Source organism: Muscardinus avellanarius (genome assembly GCF_963383645.1).
Source record: "Muscardinus avellanarius genome assembly, chromosome: 21".
NCBI classification, from domain to species: domain Eukaryota; kingdom Metazoa; phylum Chordata; class Mammalia; order Rodentia; family Gliridae; genus Muscardinus; species Muscardinus avellanarius.
Window position 1 is genome coordinate 17,633,552 of NC_137807.1, and position 20,832 is coordinate 17,654,383.

General features: G+C 52.8%; 1 protein-coding gene across 8 annotated transcripts in view; it reads left to right on the forward strand.

The window, feature by feature from the left end:
* Positions 1-737: 737 nt before the first annotated feature.
* ASCC2 (activating signal cointegrator 1 complex subunit 2) overlaps positions 738-20,832 on the forward strand; it is a gene marked incomplete at its 5' end in the record, with an annotated part of 50,534 nt that continues 30,439 nt past the window's right edge. For 4 of the 8 annotated variants that reach the window (XM_080717871.1, XM_080717872.1, XM_080717873.1 and 1 more), the window contains 6 exons: positions 738-818; positions 9,087-9,257; positions 10,270-10,399; positions 15,314-15,381; positions 16,520-16,630; positions 17,622-17,734. In XM_080717871.1, the coding sequence (XP_080573997.1) occupies positions 738-818; positions 9,087-9,257; positions 10,270-10,399; positions 15,314-15,381; positions 16,520-16,630; positions 17,622-17,734 (674 nt within the window). Of the gene's footprint in view, positions 819-8,592; positions 8,752-9,086; positions 9,258-10,269; positions 10,400-15,313; positions 15,382-16,519; positions 16,631-17,621; positions 17,735-20,832 lie in introns of all 8 variants that reach the window. The other 4 variants (XM_080717868.1, XM_080717869.1, XM_080717870.1 and 1 more) reach the window with 2 other exon arrangements.

The window sequence follows — 20,832 nt, forward strand, 5'->3', positions numbered from 1 at the left end:
GTTCCATCCCCAGTACCACAAAAAGAAAAAAAAGAAAAAGGGTCTGGGGTGTAACTCGGATATAGAATGTTCCTGGATTTAATGCCCAGTACTGCCGGGCGTGGTGGCGCACGCTTGTAATCCTCGCCCTTGGGAGTCAGAGACAGGAGGATCGCGCAGATTCAAAGCCAGCCGTGTGAGCGCTGGCTTAGGAGACCCTGTTTCCAAAATAAAAATGTAAAAATAGGTCTGGGAGTGTAGCCCGGAGGTAGAAGGGCTCCCAGGAACCCCAGTACCACCAAAACAAACAAACAAAAAAAACAACAAACCCCCCCCCAGTACCAAAAATACCCCGAAAACAAAAGATAATCTGGGGGGCTTGGAGCATAGCTCCATGGTAGAGTGCTTGCTTAGCATGCAGGAGACCTTCAGAGGAGGGAGGAGGCCTTCGGTTCAATCCCTATAACCAAAAATAAATAGGTAAATAAATAAATAAATAAATAAACATAATCTAGATATTTTTAGCCAGTACTTCTCAAAGGGAGTAGGCGCTGCCTGGAATGCATTTCCTCCACTATTGACAACTATCGTGTTAGGCAGAAGCCTGGCCTTGGACACCCACAGGAGCGGCCCAAGGCCAGGGTTGACGCTTCTGCTCCGTCTCTGGGATCGCCCCAGCGCAGGCCCTACTCGCAGGAGTCTGTGTGTCTGCCCCCTTCTTCCCATCCTTATTCCTTTCAGGAGGGTCTCACAGCACAATGCCAGCTCTGCCCCTGGACCAGCTCCAGATCACCCACAAGGACCCGAAGACAGGAAAGCCGAGGACTTCACCAGCGCTGGTGAGCCGTGCCTTGAGGCCGTTCTGCCGGATGTTTTTGGTCTTGTAATTTCAGAAGCAAAAAGTAAATTCCTTCCTTATCTGTTCCAAGAATGACCCAAGAGCCATGGTCAGTAATTCAGCTGCTGAGAAGCCGCCAGGGCCCTTCCAGGCCCGGTGTAGAAGTTTCCTTCCGAGCAGCCGCCCAAATTTGAGTCGTAATTTCCATGTCACCAGCCCACCTCTCCCGACCACAGCACTTAGTCCCGTGACAGTTCTGACTCAGCCCAAGCTGGGCTGGAAATGGAGCCGGCCCACAGTCGGCTTCGCGGCTTTAACCCTGCTGGTGGTCAGGTTTCAGGTGGGCCTTTTTAGGGCACTCTAAGCTGCTGTCCACTTTTCGGTGAGAATGCCGATTCCGAGGTTGGGCGTCTTTTATCTTGCCTGGGAGAAGAAGTGCTACATAGAGAGACTCCGGCAGGGCCTGGGAGACTGAAAGCCAAGGAGGCTGGGAACCTGCTGGTTCCCAGCTGCAGAGAGATTAGAGCCGTGGAGAGGTGCCAGGCTACCAAAGAAAGGCGCACTTGGGGACCAGACGCCCTAGACCCGCTTGCTGATTTCCCAAGAATATGAGCTTACCGGGACGACTCGGGAGGAAGTATTTTCTAGGGGCTCGAGTAAAGTCGTGGGAAACAGGCACGCGGTATTCTATTTCCTGCCTTCTGGGACGGCTTCTTATTACTTCTGAAACAGCCTTTAGTAACAGTACCTAATATTTATAGACTACTTGTCTGGACCAGACCGTTCTAAACACTGTACCCAGATGATGCGATTTGAGCCGCAGCACAGTCCTGTGAATGGGTGTTTTGATTGTCCCCATTTTACACATGAGGAAACTAAGAGTTGAAGGTCACAGAACTAGGAAATCAGGAGTCAGGACAGGAGCTCAGCCAGGCTGGCCTCAGAGCCGCACACCCTTACCTGTTGCCATAAGCTTCCTTTCCTTTCCTTTCCAGAACGGGTGCGTGCGTGTGCGTGTGCGTGCGTGTGTGCGTGCGTGTGTGTTTACTGGGGATCGAATCCAGGAGTATAGTATTCTACCTCTGCACTATACCCCAGTCCTATTTTTTTGTTTTTTTCATTTTGAACAGGGTCTCCCTAGTTGTAGAGGGCCTTGCTAGGTTGCTGAGGCTGCCTGCGGATCTGCAATCCTCCTGTCTCAGCCGCCCAAGTACTGGGATTACAAGCGTGCGCTACCGTGCCCAGCTAAGACTCTGTTTCTAAATAAAAATAAAATTGGGCTGGGCATGTGGACACCCCTGGGTTCAATTCCCAGTGCTACAAAAAAGAAGTTGGAGGAGAAGGAGGAGGAGGAGGAAGAGGAGGAGGAGGAGGGAAGGAAGGAAGGAAGGAGAAAGAGGAGCCCGGAGGCTGAGACAGGAGGATCACAGGTTTGTGGCCAGCCTTAGCTACATAGTGAGGCCCTTTGCTACTCAGTGAGACCCTGTTTCAAAATAAAGAATAAAAAAATAGGGCTGTGGATATAGCTTGGAGGTAGAAAGCCCCTGGGTTCCATCCTCAGTTAAAAAAAAAAAAGGAAAGAAAAAAAAGGAATAAAGGAACAGGGTCTTGCTAAGTTGCTGAGGCCTCACTAGGTTGCTGAGGCTGGTCCCAAGCCTGTGATCCTGCTGTCTCAGCCTCCACGTACTGGGATACTGGCATGGGCCACCACACTTAAGTGGACGGAGCCCCGTGGCGAGTGCACACTCTGGAGGTGAGAGTGCCGAGAAGGGAGGCCTGCGGAGCTACGCAATTCCGTGTTCACAGGCAGTGCTGTTCCACAGTGCTCGTGGGGACTGGCTCCTTGGTGGTCGCGTCTGGTTTTCCCTCCAGCCCTTCTCTGTCTGCTGAGTGAACACCTGGCCTGTTAGCCGTGGGATCCGGGAGAGCTGGGGCCTGGTCTCTTCCCGTCTCCTCTGGCTGCCGTGCGCGGCACATAGTAGGCTCTCAGGAAACATTCAGTAAAGGAGTGAGGCAAGCCTGGAGCTGGGGGCTGAAGCCGCGAAGAGGTGTGGTCCCTGCCTTGTGGGAGGGATTCACGGTGAAAGAGAGCAGGCCAGTTTTCTGGCAGCAAGCAGCTGGGCAGCCTCCGGGAGGAGGGGCATTCTGAACTGGGTTTTGTTGCCGTAGCTGGGCGGGAGAGTGGGGGAAGGGAGGGCCTGGCTGGAGTCTTGAGGGAGCCTGGCGCTCACACCAGTGCCAGGTTGCTGGAGGTGGCAGCAGTATAGCAGAGCTAATGATCACAGGCTTTGCGTTAGCCTCATACATCCGGGGCAAATTACTCAGCCTCTCTAAGCCTCAGGATGAAAAGGGTAATAATGGGTCCAACTTGCCGGGCGTGGTGCGAACTTGTCATCTTAGTATGATGGAGACTGACACAGGAGGATAGCAGGTTCAAGGCCAGCCTCAGCTACTTGTAAGGCCCTCCACAGCTTAGTGAGACCCTCAAAATAATGAATTTTATAAAAGAGGGCTAGAGGTGTATCTGGGACGTAGAATGCCCCTGGGTTCCATCCCCAGTACCGCAAAACAAAATAATAATAGGTGCAGCTTGATGGACTGGCTGCGAGGTTGGCTTGTCCTTGACTTGGCCCTTGCCTAGCACATGGTGAGTGTGCAGGAAGTTGCAGGTGTGATGGAGATGACTACAGGGATGGCGAGAGCAGCGTTTGGGTGCTGGGAAGGGGGCTGTGCCGAGGCGGAGGGCTGCCTGGTCGAGGAGGCGCTCATTGGCCATACTAAGTTGCCGAGGCTGACCTCGAACCTGTGACCCTCCTGTTTCAGCCTCCCAAGTACTAGGATTTCAGGCATGCGCTGCCACACCCAGCTCTATTTTGACTGGGTCTCAGCTTGTGACTAGGTCTCCAGCCAAGGAGCAGTCGCTTTTGCAGAGTGACAGGTGGAGCTGGTTTTATGGAGTAGATACTATTTGAATAGCATAGTTGGAGACCACGCGAAACTGTCCAGGGCGGAATGGGTGGAAGAGCTCCTGAGGACTTAGAAGTAGACGGCTAGGGGGATGGCGCACACGGTTTCTTAATGAGACACACAGGAGCTGGGTGGACAGCGAATGGCCTCTGAATTCCCAGAGCAGCCGGGCCCTAACCCAGGCTCGCTGGAGACTGGGATGGCCCGGGGAGGGGAGCAGGTGCAGTGGGAGCTGCCGCTCCCTGCCCCAAGTCTTCTGTGGCTCCGATGAGTAGAGTTCCCAGCATCCCCCCTTTTATTTTATTTATTTGCTTGTTATTATTATAATTTTTTTGCAGTAATGGGGATAGAACCCAGGGGCATTCTACCTCTGGGCTGGTATATACCACCACTCCAGGCTGCCCTTTTAATTTTATTTATTCATTTATTTATTTTTATTTTTATCTTTTGTGGTTCTGAGGATGGAATCCAGGGACATTCTACCTCCATGCTACATACACCCCCAGCTCTCGTTTTTATTCTTTATTTTCAAACAGGGTCTCACTGAGTTGCGGAGGGCCTCACTAAGTAGCTGAGGCTGTCCATGAACCACAATCCTCCTGTCTCAGCCTCCCCAATGCTGGGATGACAACACCCGGCTCACCTTGTATACTTTAAATACGTAAGGTTGATATCCCTTGGTAGGTATATGGAAGGGAGGGTCTGCGTCTCAGCTGCCTCTCCATTAGTAGGTGTGGGGCAGGCGGAGCCTTGCCCAGCTCCTGAGCACAGCCTGGTACTGAGTGGACTCACTGGCTGAATGGCGGGGACCAGCGGCCAGATCCTGCTGAGATCTGTGATGCTCCCGGAAGGCCACGCTCCAGAGTAGGGACTCAGGACCACGGTCCCAGGACTTGGGAGGCTGGAGCAGGAGGATGGCAGGTTCTCGGCCAGCCTCAGTAACCTAGTGAGACCCTGTTTCAAAATAAAAAATAAAATAGTGCTGGGGTGTAGTTCAAAGGTAGAATGCCCCTAGGTTCATTTCCAGCACCAAAAATAAAAAATAAAGGAGGGAGAGCTGGGCGTGATGGTGCACACTTGTAATCCCAGCATTTGGGAGGCTGAGACAGGAGGGTCACAGGTTTGAGGCCAGCCTCAGCTACTTGGTGAGGCCCTCTGCAACTCAGTGAGACGCTGTTTCAAAATAAAGAATCAAAAATAGGGCAGGGGGTGTAACTTGGAAGTAGAATGCTCCTGGGTTCCATCCCCAGTGCCACACTAAGTAGAGGAGTAATTAAATAAATAGGCGGCTAGGGAGGTAGCGCAGAGGTGGAATGCCCCTGGGCTCAATGTCCAGCAGCCAAAGGGGAAAACGGCCAGCTCAGGCCCCTCCTCAGCCCCACGACTTTGCTTTCTTTCCTTCTCCATCCTCTGCCGTCGGACCTCACGGGGGGCGCAGGCGGGTCTGAGGACGCGGTCGCCCTGCGGGCCGCCTCGGCAGCGGGCGCCGGCGGGTCTGAGGAGCCTTCCCGCCTCCCCCGGCATCCTCCAGCAGCACCAGCAGCCTGTGCACCTCCTGGCCCACTTTTGTGCCTCTAGAAGAACGTGTTTCTTCCACCTAAAAGTCCTTTTCCTCCTCTACGCTCAGCTCAGGTGCCGCTGCCCAGGACGCCGTCCTCTGCCTCCGGCTCCTCTGAACTCCGCCTGCGTTCTCAGGTCCGCCGACAGGTTTCTGATGGGCCGTTTTCTGTGTTCGGGGCTGGAGCCCGGGCCTTGTGAGCACCAGGGCGCCTGCGTGCACACGCCGCCGCTGGCACGGTGCGGCCGGGAACTGTCAGCAGGAGTGCGAGGAGTGCAGGGCCGGGCGTGTGCGTGGCCGTGCGTGGGGGAGTGAGTAGGCAGGCCTGCCAGCTGAGCTGATGAGCGTCAGCAGCGCGGAAGGCGAGAGCTGAGGCTTAAGGCAGTTGTTCTGAATGCGTTTCGGTGAGATTTCCACCTGGAATTCCACGGTATAAAAAGGATTGCCGTGGCGGGGAGTCCCGCAGACCCACTCACCGCGGCCTGGAGGAACAGTGGAGCCTGCATCAGGCAGGAGGGAGGCCTCGGTGGTCCTTGGAGAGGCCGATCTGTCGGCCGTGGCTGTTCCATTCTCCCTGGAAGTGGGACCGAGGTTAGAATGGCTGAGTGGTTGGCGGGCCTTCCCCCGTCACCACTTGCCCAGACACGGCCACCCTCCTGTAGTCCAGGGCGAAACCGAGCCTGTCCGCTTTGTGGCAAACAAAGTGAGGTTTGTTCAGGGCATGCTAAAGGCTTGTGACTCTTGAGACCTGCAGCTATTTGATTAGAATCTTTGCTTTAAAAAAAAATTAGCAAGGGTTATTGTGTTCTATATATATATATATAAAAAGTGAAGAGCCGGCATGGTGGAGCTTGCTTGTAATCCCAGTACTTGGAGGCTAAGATAGGAGGACTGCAAGTTCCTGGCCAGCCTCAGCTACTTAGTGAGGACCTGCAACTTAGTGAGACTCTGTTTCAAAATAAAGGATAAAAAAAATAGGGCTAGGAATGTAACTCAGAGGTAGAATGCCCCAGGTTCCATCCCCAGTACCACAAAAAAATTAAAAAAATAAAAATAAAAAGTGATGTTATGTATAGCACAGTGCTTTTTGGGTCACAAAGAAAAACAGACCCAAACAAATTCTTTATATGGCTGTATTTTAGTTAATTACATTTATTTATTTATTTACTTTTTTCGTGTTACTGGGGATTGAACCCAGAGGCGCTCTACCCTCTGAGCTCTACCCACAGCCCTATTTTATTTTTTATTTTCAAACAGAGTGCTACTGAGTTACTGAGGGTCTCCCTAAGTTGCTGAGACTGCCACAAACCTGCAGTCCCAGGCAGGCATGGTGGCGCACACTTGTAACCCCAGCATTCGGGAGGCTGAGATTGGAGGATGGCAGTTTGCAGCCAGCCTCATCTACTTAGTGAGGCCCTCTGCAACTCAGTGAGACCCTGTTTTGAAATAAAGAACAAGCCGGGCGTGGTGGGCACGCTTGTAATCCCCGCGCTTGGGAGGCGGAGACAGGAGGTTCGCGCAGGTTCGAAGCCAGCCGCACTGGCTTAAGAGACCCTGTTTCCAAATAAAAATATAAAATAGGTCTGGGACTGTAGCCCGGAGGTAGAAGGGCTTCCAGGAACCGCAGTACCACCAAAAAAAAAAAAAAAAAAGAATAAAAAATGGGTGGGGGGGTGTAGCTAGGAGGTCAAATGCCCCTAGTTCCATCCCCAGACCAGAAACAAAAGGAAACAAAAAGGAAACAACCCTGGGACCCTTTTGTATCAGCCTCTCAAGTACTGAGGTTACAGGTATGCACCACAAAGCCTGGCTATATGGCTGTGTTTTAATGTCAATACCTAGAAAGCTTTGTGAGGATACCCAACAGATGCTGAGTGGTCCCGTCTGGGAGGTCACAGGGACTGGGGGTGTGATGCCAGGCGCGACTCACCTTCTCTGTTGCATTACTTCTTTCCTTTTATTTATTTATTTTGGTGCTGGGCATCAAACCCAGGGCCTCGTGGGCTAAGCATGTACTCCATCACTATGCTACACCCCAGTATTGTAAGTTTTTGAAAGGAAAGATGCTTATGTTTTACTTGTATAATTGAATATAATTAGTTAATTTTTTTTGTGTGTGTGGTACTGGGGGTGGAACCCAGGGGCATTCCACCTTTGAGTGACACTCCCAGCCCTATTTTTATTCTTCATTTTGAAACAAGGTCTCACTGATTTGCAAAGGGCCTCACTAAGTAGCTGAGGTTGTCCCCGAACCACGATCCTCCCGTCTCAGCCTCCCAAATGCTGGGGTAACAAGCGTGCGCCACCTCGCCCGGCTGAATATTAATTTAAAAATAACACCGTGTTAGCTAGGCATGGTGGCACACGCTTGTAATCCCAACACCGAGACAGGAGGCTCACCGTCCAAGGACAGCCTCAGCTACTTAGCGAGGCCCTCCGCAACTCAGTGGGACCCTGTTTCAAAATAAAGAATTAAAAATAGGGCAAGGGGTGTAGCTCGGAGGTAGAATGCCCCTGGGTTCCATCACTAGACCCTCAAAAAAATAAACATAAAAAAAAGAGTAAAAAAAAAATAGGGCTGGGCGTGTCGCTGAAAGGTGGAATGGCCCTGAGTTCCATCCTCAGTAGCACAAAAAAAAAAACAAAACAAAAATACCCACCGTGTTCATTGTTTAATGTTGGAAAATGTAGTTAAGCCACAATTCCCTCCTCCTCCACCCAGAAGTACCACTATTTGCTTTAGGATTTTGTCCACCTAACATTGTTTTTAAAAATCTCTACTGGTCAGCCGGGCGTGGTGGCACACGCTTGGAATCCCCACGCTTGGGAGGCTGAGACAGGAGGATCGAAGCCAGCCTCAGCTACTTAGTGAGGCTCTCAGCAACGTAGTGAGACCCTGTCTCTAAACAAAATATAAAATAGGTCTGGGAGTATAGCCCAGAGGTAGAAAGCCTCCGGGTTCAACCCCAAGTACCACCAAAAAGAAAAAAAAAAAATTCTCTACCGGTGTGTATGCACGTACACTTTTTATAACAACCCCGTAAGCTTCCCCTCGTGTCATGAATATTCTCCAAACACAGTTCCCGGGATGCGCCACGCCCCCTGCGTTAGCTGCGCCGGTTCTTGCTGCTTAGAAGCTCCGTGGAGGGGCACCGGTTGGAACAGCCGAGTGTTGTCTTGCCGTGGGTTGGCAAGTGGGCCCTCGCTGACTAACCGCTGCCACGGTAACACGTGGTTTTTGGATCCCTAGCACCCCGAGCAGAAGGCAGAGCGGTATTTTGTGTTATACAAACCGCCCCCTAAAGACAACATTCCCGCCCTAGTGGAGGAGTACCTGGAACGCGCCACCTTCGTAGCCCATGACCTCGACTGGCTCCTGGCTTTGCCTCACGATAAATTCTGGTGCCAGGTAACATCCTCTCAGCCTCCACGCTAAGACAGAGCACGTGGCTTGCCGTGTCGCTGCTGCCGTCTCTTCCCCCAGGAGGTGCTCCTTGTCTACTCCTCACACTGCATCCTTAACGGCAGCCGAGGGTTCGGATGGCCGTGTCTCGCTCGCGTCACGGTCCTAACGATGCTTACTCCTTCCAGACTGTCCTCTTAGAAGCTTGTGCTCAGCCCTCGGCTCAGTCGTCCTCCCTTGTCCCTGGGGTTGGGGAGCTGGCAGTGGCGAGGCTGAGGGCCACGCGCTGCGAGCCGCTCGCCCGAGGCTGCAGCCTCGCTCTCCTCTGCCCCCTGGCCTAGGTCGTCTTCGACGAGAGCCTGCAGACGTGCCTGGACTCCTACCTGCACCATGTGCCCCGGAAGTTTGACGAGTGGGTGGCCCCGACCCCCGAGGTGGTGGAGATGCAGCGGCGCCTGCACCGCAGTGTTTTTCTCACCTTCCTCCGCATGTCCACCCACAAGGAGTCCAAGGTACGCGCCTTCGCCAGGCCGGCTCCCACCCTGCCCGGGAAGCGCGCAGCACCAGCTTCCTCTGTGCCCTCGGCCTTTCTCCCCACTGGGAGTGTAGCCCGGAGGTAGAAAGCCCCTGAGTTCCACTCCTAGTACCACCCAAAATAATAATCATCATCATCATCATCGTCATCATCTCAGTACTCGAGAGGCCAAGACAGGAGGATTGCAGTTTCAAAGCCAGCCTCCTTATCAAGGCTCTCAGCAACCTAGTGAGACCGTGTTTCCAAATAAGAAATAAAATCATAAAGTTGGTTCAGGGCTATAGCTTAGAGATAGAATTTCTCTGGGTTCAATCCCTAGTACCACACACACTGAATTTTCTTTTTTTGTGTGCGGTTGGGAATTGAACTCAGGGATATTTTACCACTGAGCTACACTTCTAGTCCTGTTATTTATTTATTTATTTATTTATTTATTTATTTAATGGTACTGGAGGTGGAACCCAGGGCTTTTCTACCTCCGGGCTATACTCCCAGACCTATTTTATACTTTATTTGGAAACAGGGTCTCACTAAGTTGCTGAGAGCCTCACTAAGTAGCTGAGGCTGGCTTCGAACCCGTGCGATCCTCCTGTCTCAGCCTCCCAAGCGCGGGGATTACAAGCGTGCACCACCACGCCCGGCAGCGTCCTATTTTATTTTTCTATTTAAAACAGGGCCTCAGTAAGTTGCTGGCCTTGAACCCGTGACCCTCCTGCCCGGTCTCCCAAGTACTGGGATTCCAGGTGTGCGCCACCACACTTAGCTCCCAGGGCTGTCCTGCGGGGTGTGTTTGCTTCCCTTTACTTCGGACGGGAGAATGGCTGTTGTCGGGTCTGCGCGTGAGGTAGGATGGCGTGTCCACCACGTGGGCAGATCATCACTGACTAGCTGGTCCTGCCGAGGGCCTGAGGTGGCTTCCCATGGGCTTGCTCTTACTGTACAGTGTCTGCGCATCCAGTCTCATCCCTCCCCTCTCTACTTTTCCTTAGGATCACTTCTTTTCCCCCTCTGCATTTGGAGAAATCCTCTACAATAACTTCCTCTTTGACATCCCAAAGATCCTGGACCTCTGTGTGCTGTTTGGGAAAGGCAACGCGCCGCTGCTCCAGAAGATGATAGGTGCGCAGGGTGGCGTTTGGGGCGCACAGAGGGGCTCCGTGCCAAGCCAGGGGTCACAGTGGGCCAACGCCTCGATGTACGGGGGCTGCAGGGCAGTTGGGAGTGCCAGTGCTGGAAATTACTCCACAGATAAATGAGCGGCAACTCTGAAAGCAGAGACTAGGTGGCAGCTGGTGGGTGGAGACAAAAAAATGTGTGCCATATGGTCTTTTAAGAATTTGGAAGAGCCAGGCGTGGTGGCGCATGCTTGTGATCCCAGCATTTGGGAGGCTGAGACCGGAGGATCGTGGTTCAAGGACAGCCTCAGCTACTTAGTGAGGCCCTCTAAGACTTTGTGATAAAGAATAAAAAATAGGGCAGGGGTTGTAGCTCGGACGTCAAATGCCTGGGTTCCACCCCAGACCCGCACACAAAAAAAAGAACCTGGAAGCCGGGCGTGGTGGCTTGTGAGTTTGTAATCCCAGCATTCAGAAGGCGGAGGCCAGAGGATTGCCGTTTGGGGGACAGCATCGGCTACTTAGCAAGGCCCTTTGCGACTCAGACCTTCTTTCGAAAAATAAAAAGACTAAAAAGTAGGGCTGGGGTGTACTTATAGGTAGCCAAGCTGGGACATATGGCTGCGGGGACCTGCCCCCAAGTTCTTGCTTTTTCTGCGCATCGCTTCAGGGATGATGGGACTGGCTCGGACGTGGTACTAGCTGGGCACGGTGGTGCACGCCTGTACTCCGGGGCCTGAGAGGCTGAGGTAGGAGGATCACAGATTTGATCTTCGTAGGTTAGAGGCCAGCCTCAGGAACTTAGTGAGAATCTGTTTTAAAATAAAAAGTAAAATAGGTCTCAGGGTATAGCTCAAAGGTAGAATGCCCCTATGTTTAATCCTTTGTCTGTCTGTCTGTCTCTGTCTCTCTCTGTCACACACACACACACACACACACACACACACACACACACTCACACATCCTAGGTCATAATGTATAAATGAAATTTTGTATCCAGCCTTTTTCTTTTTGTTTGTGTAAGTGGCGGCACCAGGGCTTGAAGCCAGGGGCATTCTACCCCCAAGCCACATCCACAGCCTATTTTATTTTTGATTTGGAAACAGGGTCTTACTAGGTTGCTGAGGGTCCTGCTCGGTTGCTGACCTGGAGCCTCCTTTCTCAGCCTCACAAGCACTGGCATCGCAGGTGTGTGCCCCCACGCTGGACTGTATCCAGCCTTTTCAGTGGAACGCCTCGGTTTTTCATTTTAGCCGCTGGCTGCCTGATCGCCAGTTAACCTTTTTTCCCCTGGGGAAGACCCTTTATGTTACTGGAGACCGAGAGGAGGCGTGTGCGAGCAGCAAGGCCCACTCAGGGAGCCCGTCGCTGGCTGGGTGGCGAGGTGTGGTCCAGGGCGGCTCGGAGCCCTCTGCTCTGGCCCCCAGCATGGTGTTGCTCAGAGGCTCTAGAGTTGGTCTGCTTCTGCACATCCTGGCTGTTCCTGACCGTGCCAACTTAGCCAAGGTGGTGAGCCCCTCTTGAAGTGGGTGACCGGTGCCTTCTCCCAGTGTGGCCCTGGGGACTACGTAGAGTGCCGTGAGTGGCACGCTCGGCGCAGCGCCTGGCACAGCACCAGAGGTCAAGGCCTAGAGCCTCCGGGGAGTTGGGAGCAGGGTGAGCGGCCGTCTGGTGACGAGGTTAACGTGGCCGCCTGCAGGTGGGAGACGGAGACAGGCGGCAGTGCGGGCGCATCCCTGGGTGTGCAGGCGAGAGGCTGGGCTGGGGAGGTCAGCCGGAAAGAGAGGTCTTAACAGTTCTTAGGAAAACAGTTTCAACTACAGAAAAAGGGCAGGGGGGCAGGGGTTGTGAGCTGACAAATAAAAATAATAATAATAAAATAGAGCAGCAGGTGTATCTCGGAGGTAGAAAGACCCTGGTCTCAATCCTCAGAAACACACACACACACACACACACACACACACACACACACTCTGTATTCTCAGATTCCCAGGTTGAGAAGCCTCTTTCTTCTTCAGCTCCTAGAGGGTGGTTAAAAAAATCTAGGGCCAGGAATCCTGAAACCCTTCATGGACGTGTAATGGTGGGTGCAGAGAATCGTCTGCAGTCAGGTAGACAGACGCATGCACACACGCACGCCCCAGCTCTCTTCAACCCTTCGAAGCCACAAGAGCAGCCTCTACTTTCAGTGTCACAGAAACTTGTGCAAAGCCGTAATTTGTGAGGCTCCATTGAGAGGGACGGGCCCGCTGGGCAGCAGGCCAGGGCTGGCCTTGTCCTTCCTTTTCAGTCCCCAAGGCCGGCATGTGAGTCAGCAAGTAGGATTTAAAAGCGGGCCGCGCCCCGAGTCTCTCTGGAGTCAGTTGGGTCCCTGCCCTTTCGCAGACACTGATCTGCTCCGTGGTATCTCCATTCACCCTGGTTTCTCAACTGCGCTCACCTGAGAAAGGGCAGTTCAAAGGATGCGCTGCTGTCTCTTCCCTTTTTATTATTTCCTTAAGAGATCAAAAGCTAGAGATCTTCACTGTCCCTGGAATAGGATAAAGGAGAGAAAAGGGACACAGAAGCCCTGAGGTTAGATTGTGAAATCTGAGCAGTCTTGGTGCTTGAAAACGCTAGCCTCTCCAGGCCTTAGCCCTGGGATCCGCGAGCCTCCTCAGGCCAGGTGGTCAGGGTGGGAACACAGTGGGGCCCTGTTGTTGTTGTAGAGACTTTTTCTAGCTGCCCATGTCGGGAGGGCTGCCTGGAGGAGGTGGCACCTGCTGCGTGGTGGAGTCAACTCTGGAGGTCATTCACGTTAGAGGGAGGGGACAGGGATTGTTGTCTGAGGTTGAGGATGGTGTGAGGGAGGGCTGCCATGTGGGGAAGGAGCGAGGGTGGCCGGGATGCTATCAGGCCCCAGCTGTCTCAGGGCCACTTGTACCGATGGAGTTCAATCTGACCTTGAGGAGGAGGAGCAGGTGAGTGGGGCAGCCTGGGCAACCCTCGCTGTCCAGAGAAGGCTGCGCAGATGTGCGCGCAGAAGGCGGGAAGCGCCGGGCGAGGCCAGGCTCCTGAGACCGGCTTTCCGAATCAAGGAACATCTCAGAAAAGTATGACAGCGCCAGCTACCTAGTGACTGAAGTGCTCCTCGCCCCGTCTGGGCTCTGATTTTCTTTTCCTTTCTTTCTTTTTTCTCTTTCTTTTTCTATTTTCTTTCTTTTTCTTTTCTTTCTTTCCTTCTTCTTCTTCTTTTTTTTTTTTTTTTGTGGTCCTGGAGATTGAATTTCCAGAGGCATTCTGTGTCTGAGTTCATCCTCGGCACCTTCCCAATCCCCCCCCCCTTTTTGGTGGTACTGGGGGTGGAACCCCAGGAGCGGAACCCCAGGAGCTTTTCTACTTCTGGGCTATACTCCCAGACCTATTTTATATTTTATTTGGAAACAGGGTCTCACTAAGTTGCTGAGAGCCTCACTCAGTAGCTGAAGCTGGCTTCGAGCCTGTGCGATCCTCCTGTCTCAGCCTCTCAAGTGCCAGGATTACAAGCGTGCGCCCCCACGCCCGGCTCCCAGCCCCCCTTTTTTTGAAACAGGATCTGAGTGGCTGAGTGTGTTGCTAAGTTACTGAGGCTGGCCTCAAACCTGTGACCCTCCTGTCTCAGCTCCCAAGTACCATGTGCACCACCACTCCTGGCAAGTTGATTTTATTCATTTTTAGATATTCTGGGATCAGGCCAGGACTGCAGGGTAATCAGCAAGGAAACCATGGGCAGAACCCCTGAGACAAAGGACCCCTAGAATTCAGGCCATGTGACCCGCCATAGCGCAGGGCTGCTCCAGTTACCATGTGCTCTAACCTACGCAGCGTCACGCGTAGCAGTCAAGAGAACAGCAGACACTGGAGACAGGCTCCTCCTACAGGCGCGACCTCAAGTGTGCGCTTTTCTTTTCTTTTTCTTTTTTCTTTTGCAGGTCTGGTGATGAAACCCAGGGGCATTCGACCTCCAAGCTACACCCCTACACTCCCTGCCCTACTTTTATTTTAATTCTTTATTTTGAAACAGGGTCTCACTGAGTTGCAGAGGGCCTCACTAAGCTGCTGAGGCTGGCCACGAACTGCGCTCCTCCAGTCTCAGCCTCCCGAATGCTGGGATTACAAGCGTGCGCCGCCACGCCCGGCTTCAAGTGTGCACTTAGTCCGCCTCCAGGTCCCGCACAGGCCACTGGCTCGCAGGAGCATGGGCAGGGATGGTAGCACGTTCAAGGCAAAGGGCAGCAGCCGGCGTGGTGGCCATGCCTGTGATCCCAGTACTTAGGAGGCTGAGAGGACGATTGTAGGTTTGCAGCCAGCCTCAGCAACTTAGTGAGACTCTTAGCAACCTACCAAGACCCTTTTTCAGAATTAAAAAAAGATGGAGGTGTAGCTCAGAGGTAGGATGCCCCTGGGTTTAGTCCCCAGTACCGGGGGAAAAATTTTTTTCAAAGAAATTTCTCCCTGGAGTCTCCTCACATTTTTGGAGGTATGGCCTGGCAGGCACCCTGGATTGTTCCATCCAGGTTTCTTGAGCAAAGAGATCATATTTCCTAATTTTCCTGGATGGCTAACTCCCACTTCCAAATGCCAATGCCGTCACGCAAGGCGCGGTGCCCAAGCGTGGTCACTCCCTGGGGAGGCCAGGCCGAGCCGGTTCGACCAGGCCGGGCTTTGTACTTACGTAATTGGCTAGGCAAGGTGCTTAAAAGGTGAGACTACCGAGGAAGCCCCTCCCTCCCAGCCAGGGGAGGGCTCCAGGCCGCAGCTCAGTGCCAGCAGGGCCTGAGGCCAGGGCTCGTCCTGGGTCCTAGCCACAGTCAGGCTGGGCAAGGGACGAAGGTCCCAGGGCTGCTGGCGACACCAGCCTTCTGCCTTTCCCACTTCTCCCTTTCTCTTTTCTTTCTAGGAAACATCTTTACCCAGCAACCAAGTTACTATAATGACTTGGCTGACACCATGCCCACCATCCTGCAGGTACCTGCTCCCAGCCCTGCCCGGGGGCGGGGGGAGCTGGAGGCAGGCCCCTCCCCACTTGATGTGTTCTCTGAATTTTCTGGAAGAGCCTGGGAGAAATGCCCCCCCATCCGCCCTGACCACACCCTCCCACGCGCCCTTTTCACTTCGGGAACAGGACTGAAATCCCAGCTCAGTCTGGGGCTCACAAAGAGTTTGCCTTTGTGTTCTCTGTGACAGCCATATGCCTCTAAGGATCCTTAGAAGAGTCCCATGTTTCTCCATTGAGAGCTCTACAGTTTTCTATGTAACTTCAAAAAAGAATAGTGTTCACTGTCGAAGCCAGGCATGGTGTCCCGCACCTGTCACCCCAGTTTGTGGGAGGCCGAGACAGGAGGATCCTATGTTTGAGGACATGTTAAGTCTTAAAGTAGGATTTAGATGGGCTGTTTTCCGCCCACTGTTGAATTGTCTTTTATTTCAGTATAGCTCCCATAAGTATCTAGCTACAGGGGTTCCAGAAATCTGCCATTTATTATTGAAGGTGTATCTCAAATGTTCATTACCATACACTTGCCCAGCCTAAGCAGTCAGATCATGTCTGCAGGGTTGGGGGAGCTTTACGTACACGTGGGGTTTTTTGTTGGGTCTTGGTGTTAGAACTAAACTCAGGGCCTCGCTCATGCTGGACCAGCACTGGGCCACATCCCAGGCCCATGTGGTTTTATATTGTTGTTTTGTTTGTGTTTGGCAATGAGGATTGAACCCAGGAATGTCCTGCATCTAAACTATACCCCCCAAGCCTTTTGTACTTTTTGTTTTCAAAACAGGCTCTCACTGAGTCGCAGAGGGTCTCGTTAACTTGCTGAGGCTGTCCTTGAACCTGCGATCCTCCTGTCTCGGCCTTCCAAGCACTGGGATTACAGGCATGTGCCGGCATGTGTTCTGTCTGTCATCTCCCCCACCGACCTTGTAAGAAGGATGCTTTCATCGTCCCCATTTTACAGTCTCTCTGGGAAGGTCATTGTCTCGGTTGGTGTCCCGGGAACATATTCCCGAGATTCCAAGGCAGCTTGGGGGCCCCTATCCCTGCGGTGAGGCGAGGGGTCTTAGGTGCCGGTGCAGCAGGATGGAGGGAGTCCCTTCTTGCCTTCCACAGGTCTTCAGCAATATCCTCCAGCACTGTGGTTTGCAAAGGGACGGGGCCAGCGCCACGCCCCAGAAGCTGGAGGAGAGGAGCCGCCTGACCCCCAGCGACATGCCGCTCCTGGTGAGATTGCCCTCCAGCCCAGCCCTCTCCTGCTGGGTCCCTGCAGCCAGAGCGGGCAAGACTGCCATGCTGGAGGGCCCAGTGGCTTCTTTCCCTTTCTCTGGCTCAGCCAGCAGCTGTTTGTTCTCATCACACAGGTTAAGAGCGTCTTCAGCAGGTTGAGTTTCTCTCTGGCGGCAACAGGGAGCTAGAACTCAGAGTGCAGGGGTCTAGTCCTCACGGAGGCCGCTCACTCCTTGAGCTGGCTGTTTATTCAGTGGGCTTCCGGGGAGGAGCCCAGTGGGGCCAGGCGCTGTGCAGGGCCCCGGGGGAGAAGCAGTCAGCTGAAGCAGTCATAGCACCTGCCCTTGCAGAACAGTCTAGTGAGGCGGCGGGCGGAAGGCAGACATTTAAGGGGCCTGGGCACGTGTCAGGTGCTGTGCTGGACGAGGCAGCCAAGAGTGGCTCTCCTGGTGCTCGCCGACTGCTGGAGAGAGAGCGGGGACAAGTGTCAGGGCGAGTCCTTTCCCCCTCCGCACCTCAGCGTCCTTAGCTGTGAGGTAGAGGTCCTGGCAGCCACCCAGCCTGCCCTTCAGAGGAGAGCAGAGCGCCCTGTGTCCTGGGAGCCCTCTCGAGAATGGAAGCAAAGCTGGCCTTCACACTCTCGTCCTCCCTGGGCTGTGCCTCCTCTCTGGGAACAGGGCTGTCGTGTTCAGATTGGAGGGCTGGTTTTCCTTCAGCACAGAGGACCGCATCCCCTTAGATCTGGAAACAACTCTAGCAGGGCCGGCAGTGAGCTCGCAGGAGCCGCAGGCCTGAGGCGTGGGGACAGTAGGCGGCCGCCCACGCCCACGCGGTGCTCCTGGAGGTGCGACAGGACCTCCGCTCTTCTCTTGCCCCCCAGGAAGCCCCCTTTCTGCTGGGAACCGTGACTTTGCTAGCTGTGTCAGACCCTCTGTAGAGCTGTTTGTGGTGCAGAGGAGAATAATGCGCTGTTTTCTTTTGGTGACAGGAATTAAAGGATATTATTCTCTACCTTTGTGATACCTGCACTACGCTTTGGGCCTTTCTGGATATCTTCCCTTTGGCTTGCCAGACCTTCCAGAAACACGACTTCTGTTACAGGTAGGGTAGAAGTTCTGGCTGTTGAAGTAGAGGCTCTGGCCCATGTACTCATTCAGCGCACAGGGACTAGGTCCCTGGACTCTGGTGGCCCCTCTCCGGCCCGGGATACCGCAGTGAGGAGACAGATGAGGCTCCGACTTCTGAGGAGCCCATGATTTAGAAGCACTGCCAGGTTTGGACAAGGGAGGGGGAAAAAACAAGAAGAGGCCGGTTTCAGTTGGCTTGGTTTGCTTCACAGCCCGAGTCACGGGCAGGTGCAGGGAGTGACAGTCCACAGGAAGCAGCCTGCCCACGGGGGGATGCGCACAGCCAGCGCAGCCCCTGCCGGCCGCCTGGCAGCCTGACACTTGGGAGGCTGAGGCAGGAGGGCTGCAGCTTCAAGGCCAGCCTCCGCAACTTAGCGAGACTCCATTTCAAAATAAAAGAATAAAAGGCTGGAAGTGTAGTTTAGAGGTAGAATGCCCCTGGGTTCAAGCCCCAGTACCAAAATAACAACAATAATAATAATAGTAAAATGATGATGGGGTTATGATGAAGAAAAAGAAGAACAGGAAGCCCAGGGAGACACAGGCCCGTCAGCTGCTCGCTCGGGAGGCTGAGGCCGCAGAATGGCTGAGCCCAGGAGTCCCAGGCCAGCCCGGGCAGCATCTCAAAAGAACATACCTAAAGAATTGAACATGTAATATTATTTTCAAATAAACATAATTTTAAGCCGGGTATGGTGGCGCACACTTGTAATCCCAGTACTTGGGAGGCTGAGACAGGAGGATCAAAGGTTTATGGCTAGCCTCAGCAATTTAGTGAGGCCCTGTTGCAGTTTTTCTGTTTAATTGTTTTTGCGTTACTGGGGATGGAACTCGGGGGCATTGTATCTCCAAGCTACACCCCTAGCCCTATTTTTTAATCTTTTTTAATTTTTCATTTTATTTATTTAATTTATTTATTTTACTTTTGTGTGTGTGGTACTGGGGGTGGAACCCAGGGACTTTTCTATCTCCAGGCTATATTCCCAGACCTATTTTATACTTTATTTGGAAACAGGGTCTCACTAAGTTGCTGAGAGCCTCACTAAGTAGCTGAGTCTGGCTTCGAAGCTGTGCGATCCTCCTGTCTCAGCCTCCCAAGCGCAGGGATTACAAGCATGCACCACCACACATAGCCCTAGTCTTTTTTTTTTTTTTTTTGAAACAGGGTCTCACCAAGTTGCAGAGGGCCTCACTAAATAGCTGAGGCTGTCCGCAGACCATGATCCTCCGGTCTCAGCCTCCCAAATCCTGGGCCTGTTTGAAAGTAAAAGAATAAAATAGGGCTGGGAGTAGAGCTCAGAGGTAGAATGTCCCTGGGTCCAATCCCCAGTACACACACAAACAAAACATAATTATAATAATTATTAATAAAGAAAGAAGCCAGGTGTGGTGGCACACGCTTGTAATCCCGGGACTTGGGAGGCTGAGACAGGAGGATCGCAGATTCTTGGCCAGCCTCAGCTACTCAGTGAGGTCCTCTGCAACTTAGTGAGACCCTGTTTCAAAAAAAAGAATAAAAAAATAGGGCTGAGGCTGTAGCCGGGAGGTGGAATACCCCTGGGTTCAATCCCTAAAACAGGAAAATGTAGAAAACAACTACCAGCAGCTCCTCCCTGCTGCAGCTCCTGTGTGGGGTGCGCCCACACCTGGCCCAGCTCAGCCAGCCTCGCCACTCACACTGACACTCCCCGCCGCAGCCGCAGCCTCAGACCCCCAGAGCGGAGCGTGCTCTCACAGCCCCCGCTTCCCCTCAGGTCAGTGCTGGTGGCCTCCTCCTCCCGCCCTTGCCACGTTCCAGGCCTTTCCTGCATGTGCTTCCTGGTAGTACTCCCCAGTGGGATTTCTTCTTCCTGGACCCAGATGCGCTGTGCAGGAAATATGCTGCCCAGCCAGTTAGAAATACAGCTGCCAGCGGGCATGGTGCCACACGCTTGTCATCCCAGTACTTGGGAGGCTGAGACCGGAGGATCGCAGTTCGCAGACAGCCTCAGCTACTCAGTGAGGCCCTTTGCAACTCAATGAGACCCTGTTTCAAAATAAAGAATAAATTCAAAAAACACAGGGCTGGAAGTATCACTTGGAGGTAGAATGCCTCTGGGATCCATCCTCAGTACCGCTACAAAAAAAGGGCAGCTACCTTCCAGAACCAGACCCCAGCTTCAGTGCCTAACCCAGTGCTGGGTTTGTAGCCGGTACTCTGTAATCACTTGTCTGTCCATTGGCCAGATTCCAGCAACATCTATCTTACTGTGGTACCATACGTAGCAGAGGGTAACTAAGCCAAAAGGGGCAGGCCTCGCCAGGCATGGCTCCAGAAGAGAACAGAGGGCAGTTTGGCCCCAGCTGGTTCAGCCGTTGCCAGGATACAGTGCTGGACTGCCGGCAGGAGGGTGAATTGGAACATCTCCTCTGGAGGGCAATTTGGCAAGAGCTGTGAGAATTAAAGATGCACATACCATCTGCCCCCGCACTTCTCCTTCTAGGAATTATTATTGCTCGGATACACTCATGAAGGTGTAGTGTATCCGATCTGAGTGCTAAGTTATTCTGGGAAGAAGTTTTTGTTGTTGTTGTTATAGCAAACAATTTAAAAATCCTACTAAAGACTCATCTATAGGGTCTGGTAATCCATGATTGTTTTTTTTTTTTTTTTTTTTGTCTTTGTTTTATTTTTTTCTTTGTTTTTTGGTGGTACTGGGGATGGAACCCGGGAGCATTCTATTTCTGAGCTATACTCCAAGCCCTATTTTTTATTCTCTATTTGGAAACAGGGTCTCACTGAGTTGCAGAGGGCCTCACTAAGTAGCTGAGCTGTCTGCGAACTGCGATCCTCCTGTCTCTGCCTCCCAAATGCTGGGATTACAAGTGTGCGCCACCACGCCCGGCTTTTGTTTTTGTTTTGCACTACTGGTTTACCCAGGAGCATTGTACTTTTGAGCTACACCCCAGCCCTATTTTAAATTTTTAATTTTGAAACAGGATCTCACTAAGTTGTGGAGGGCCTTACTAAGTAGCTGAGGCTGGCTGTGAACCTGCAATCCTCCTGTCTCAGCCTTCTAAGTACTGGGATTG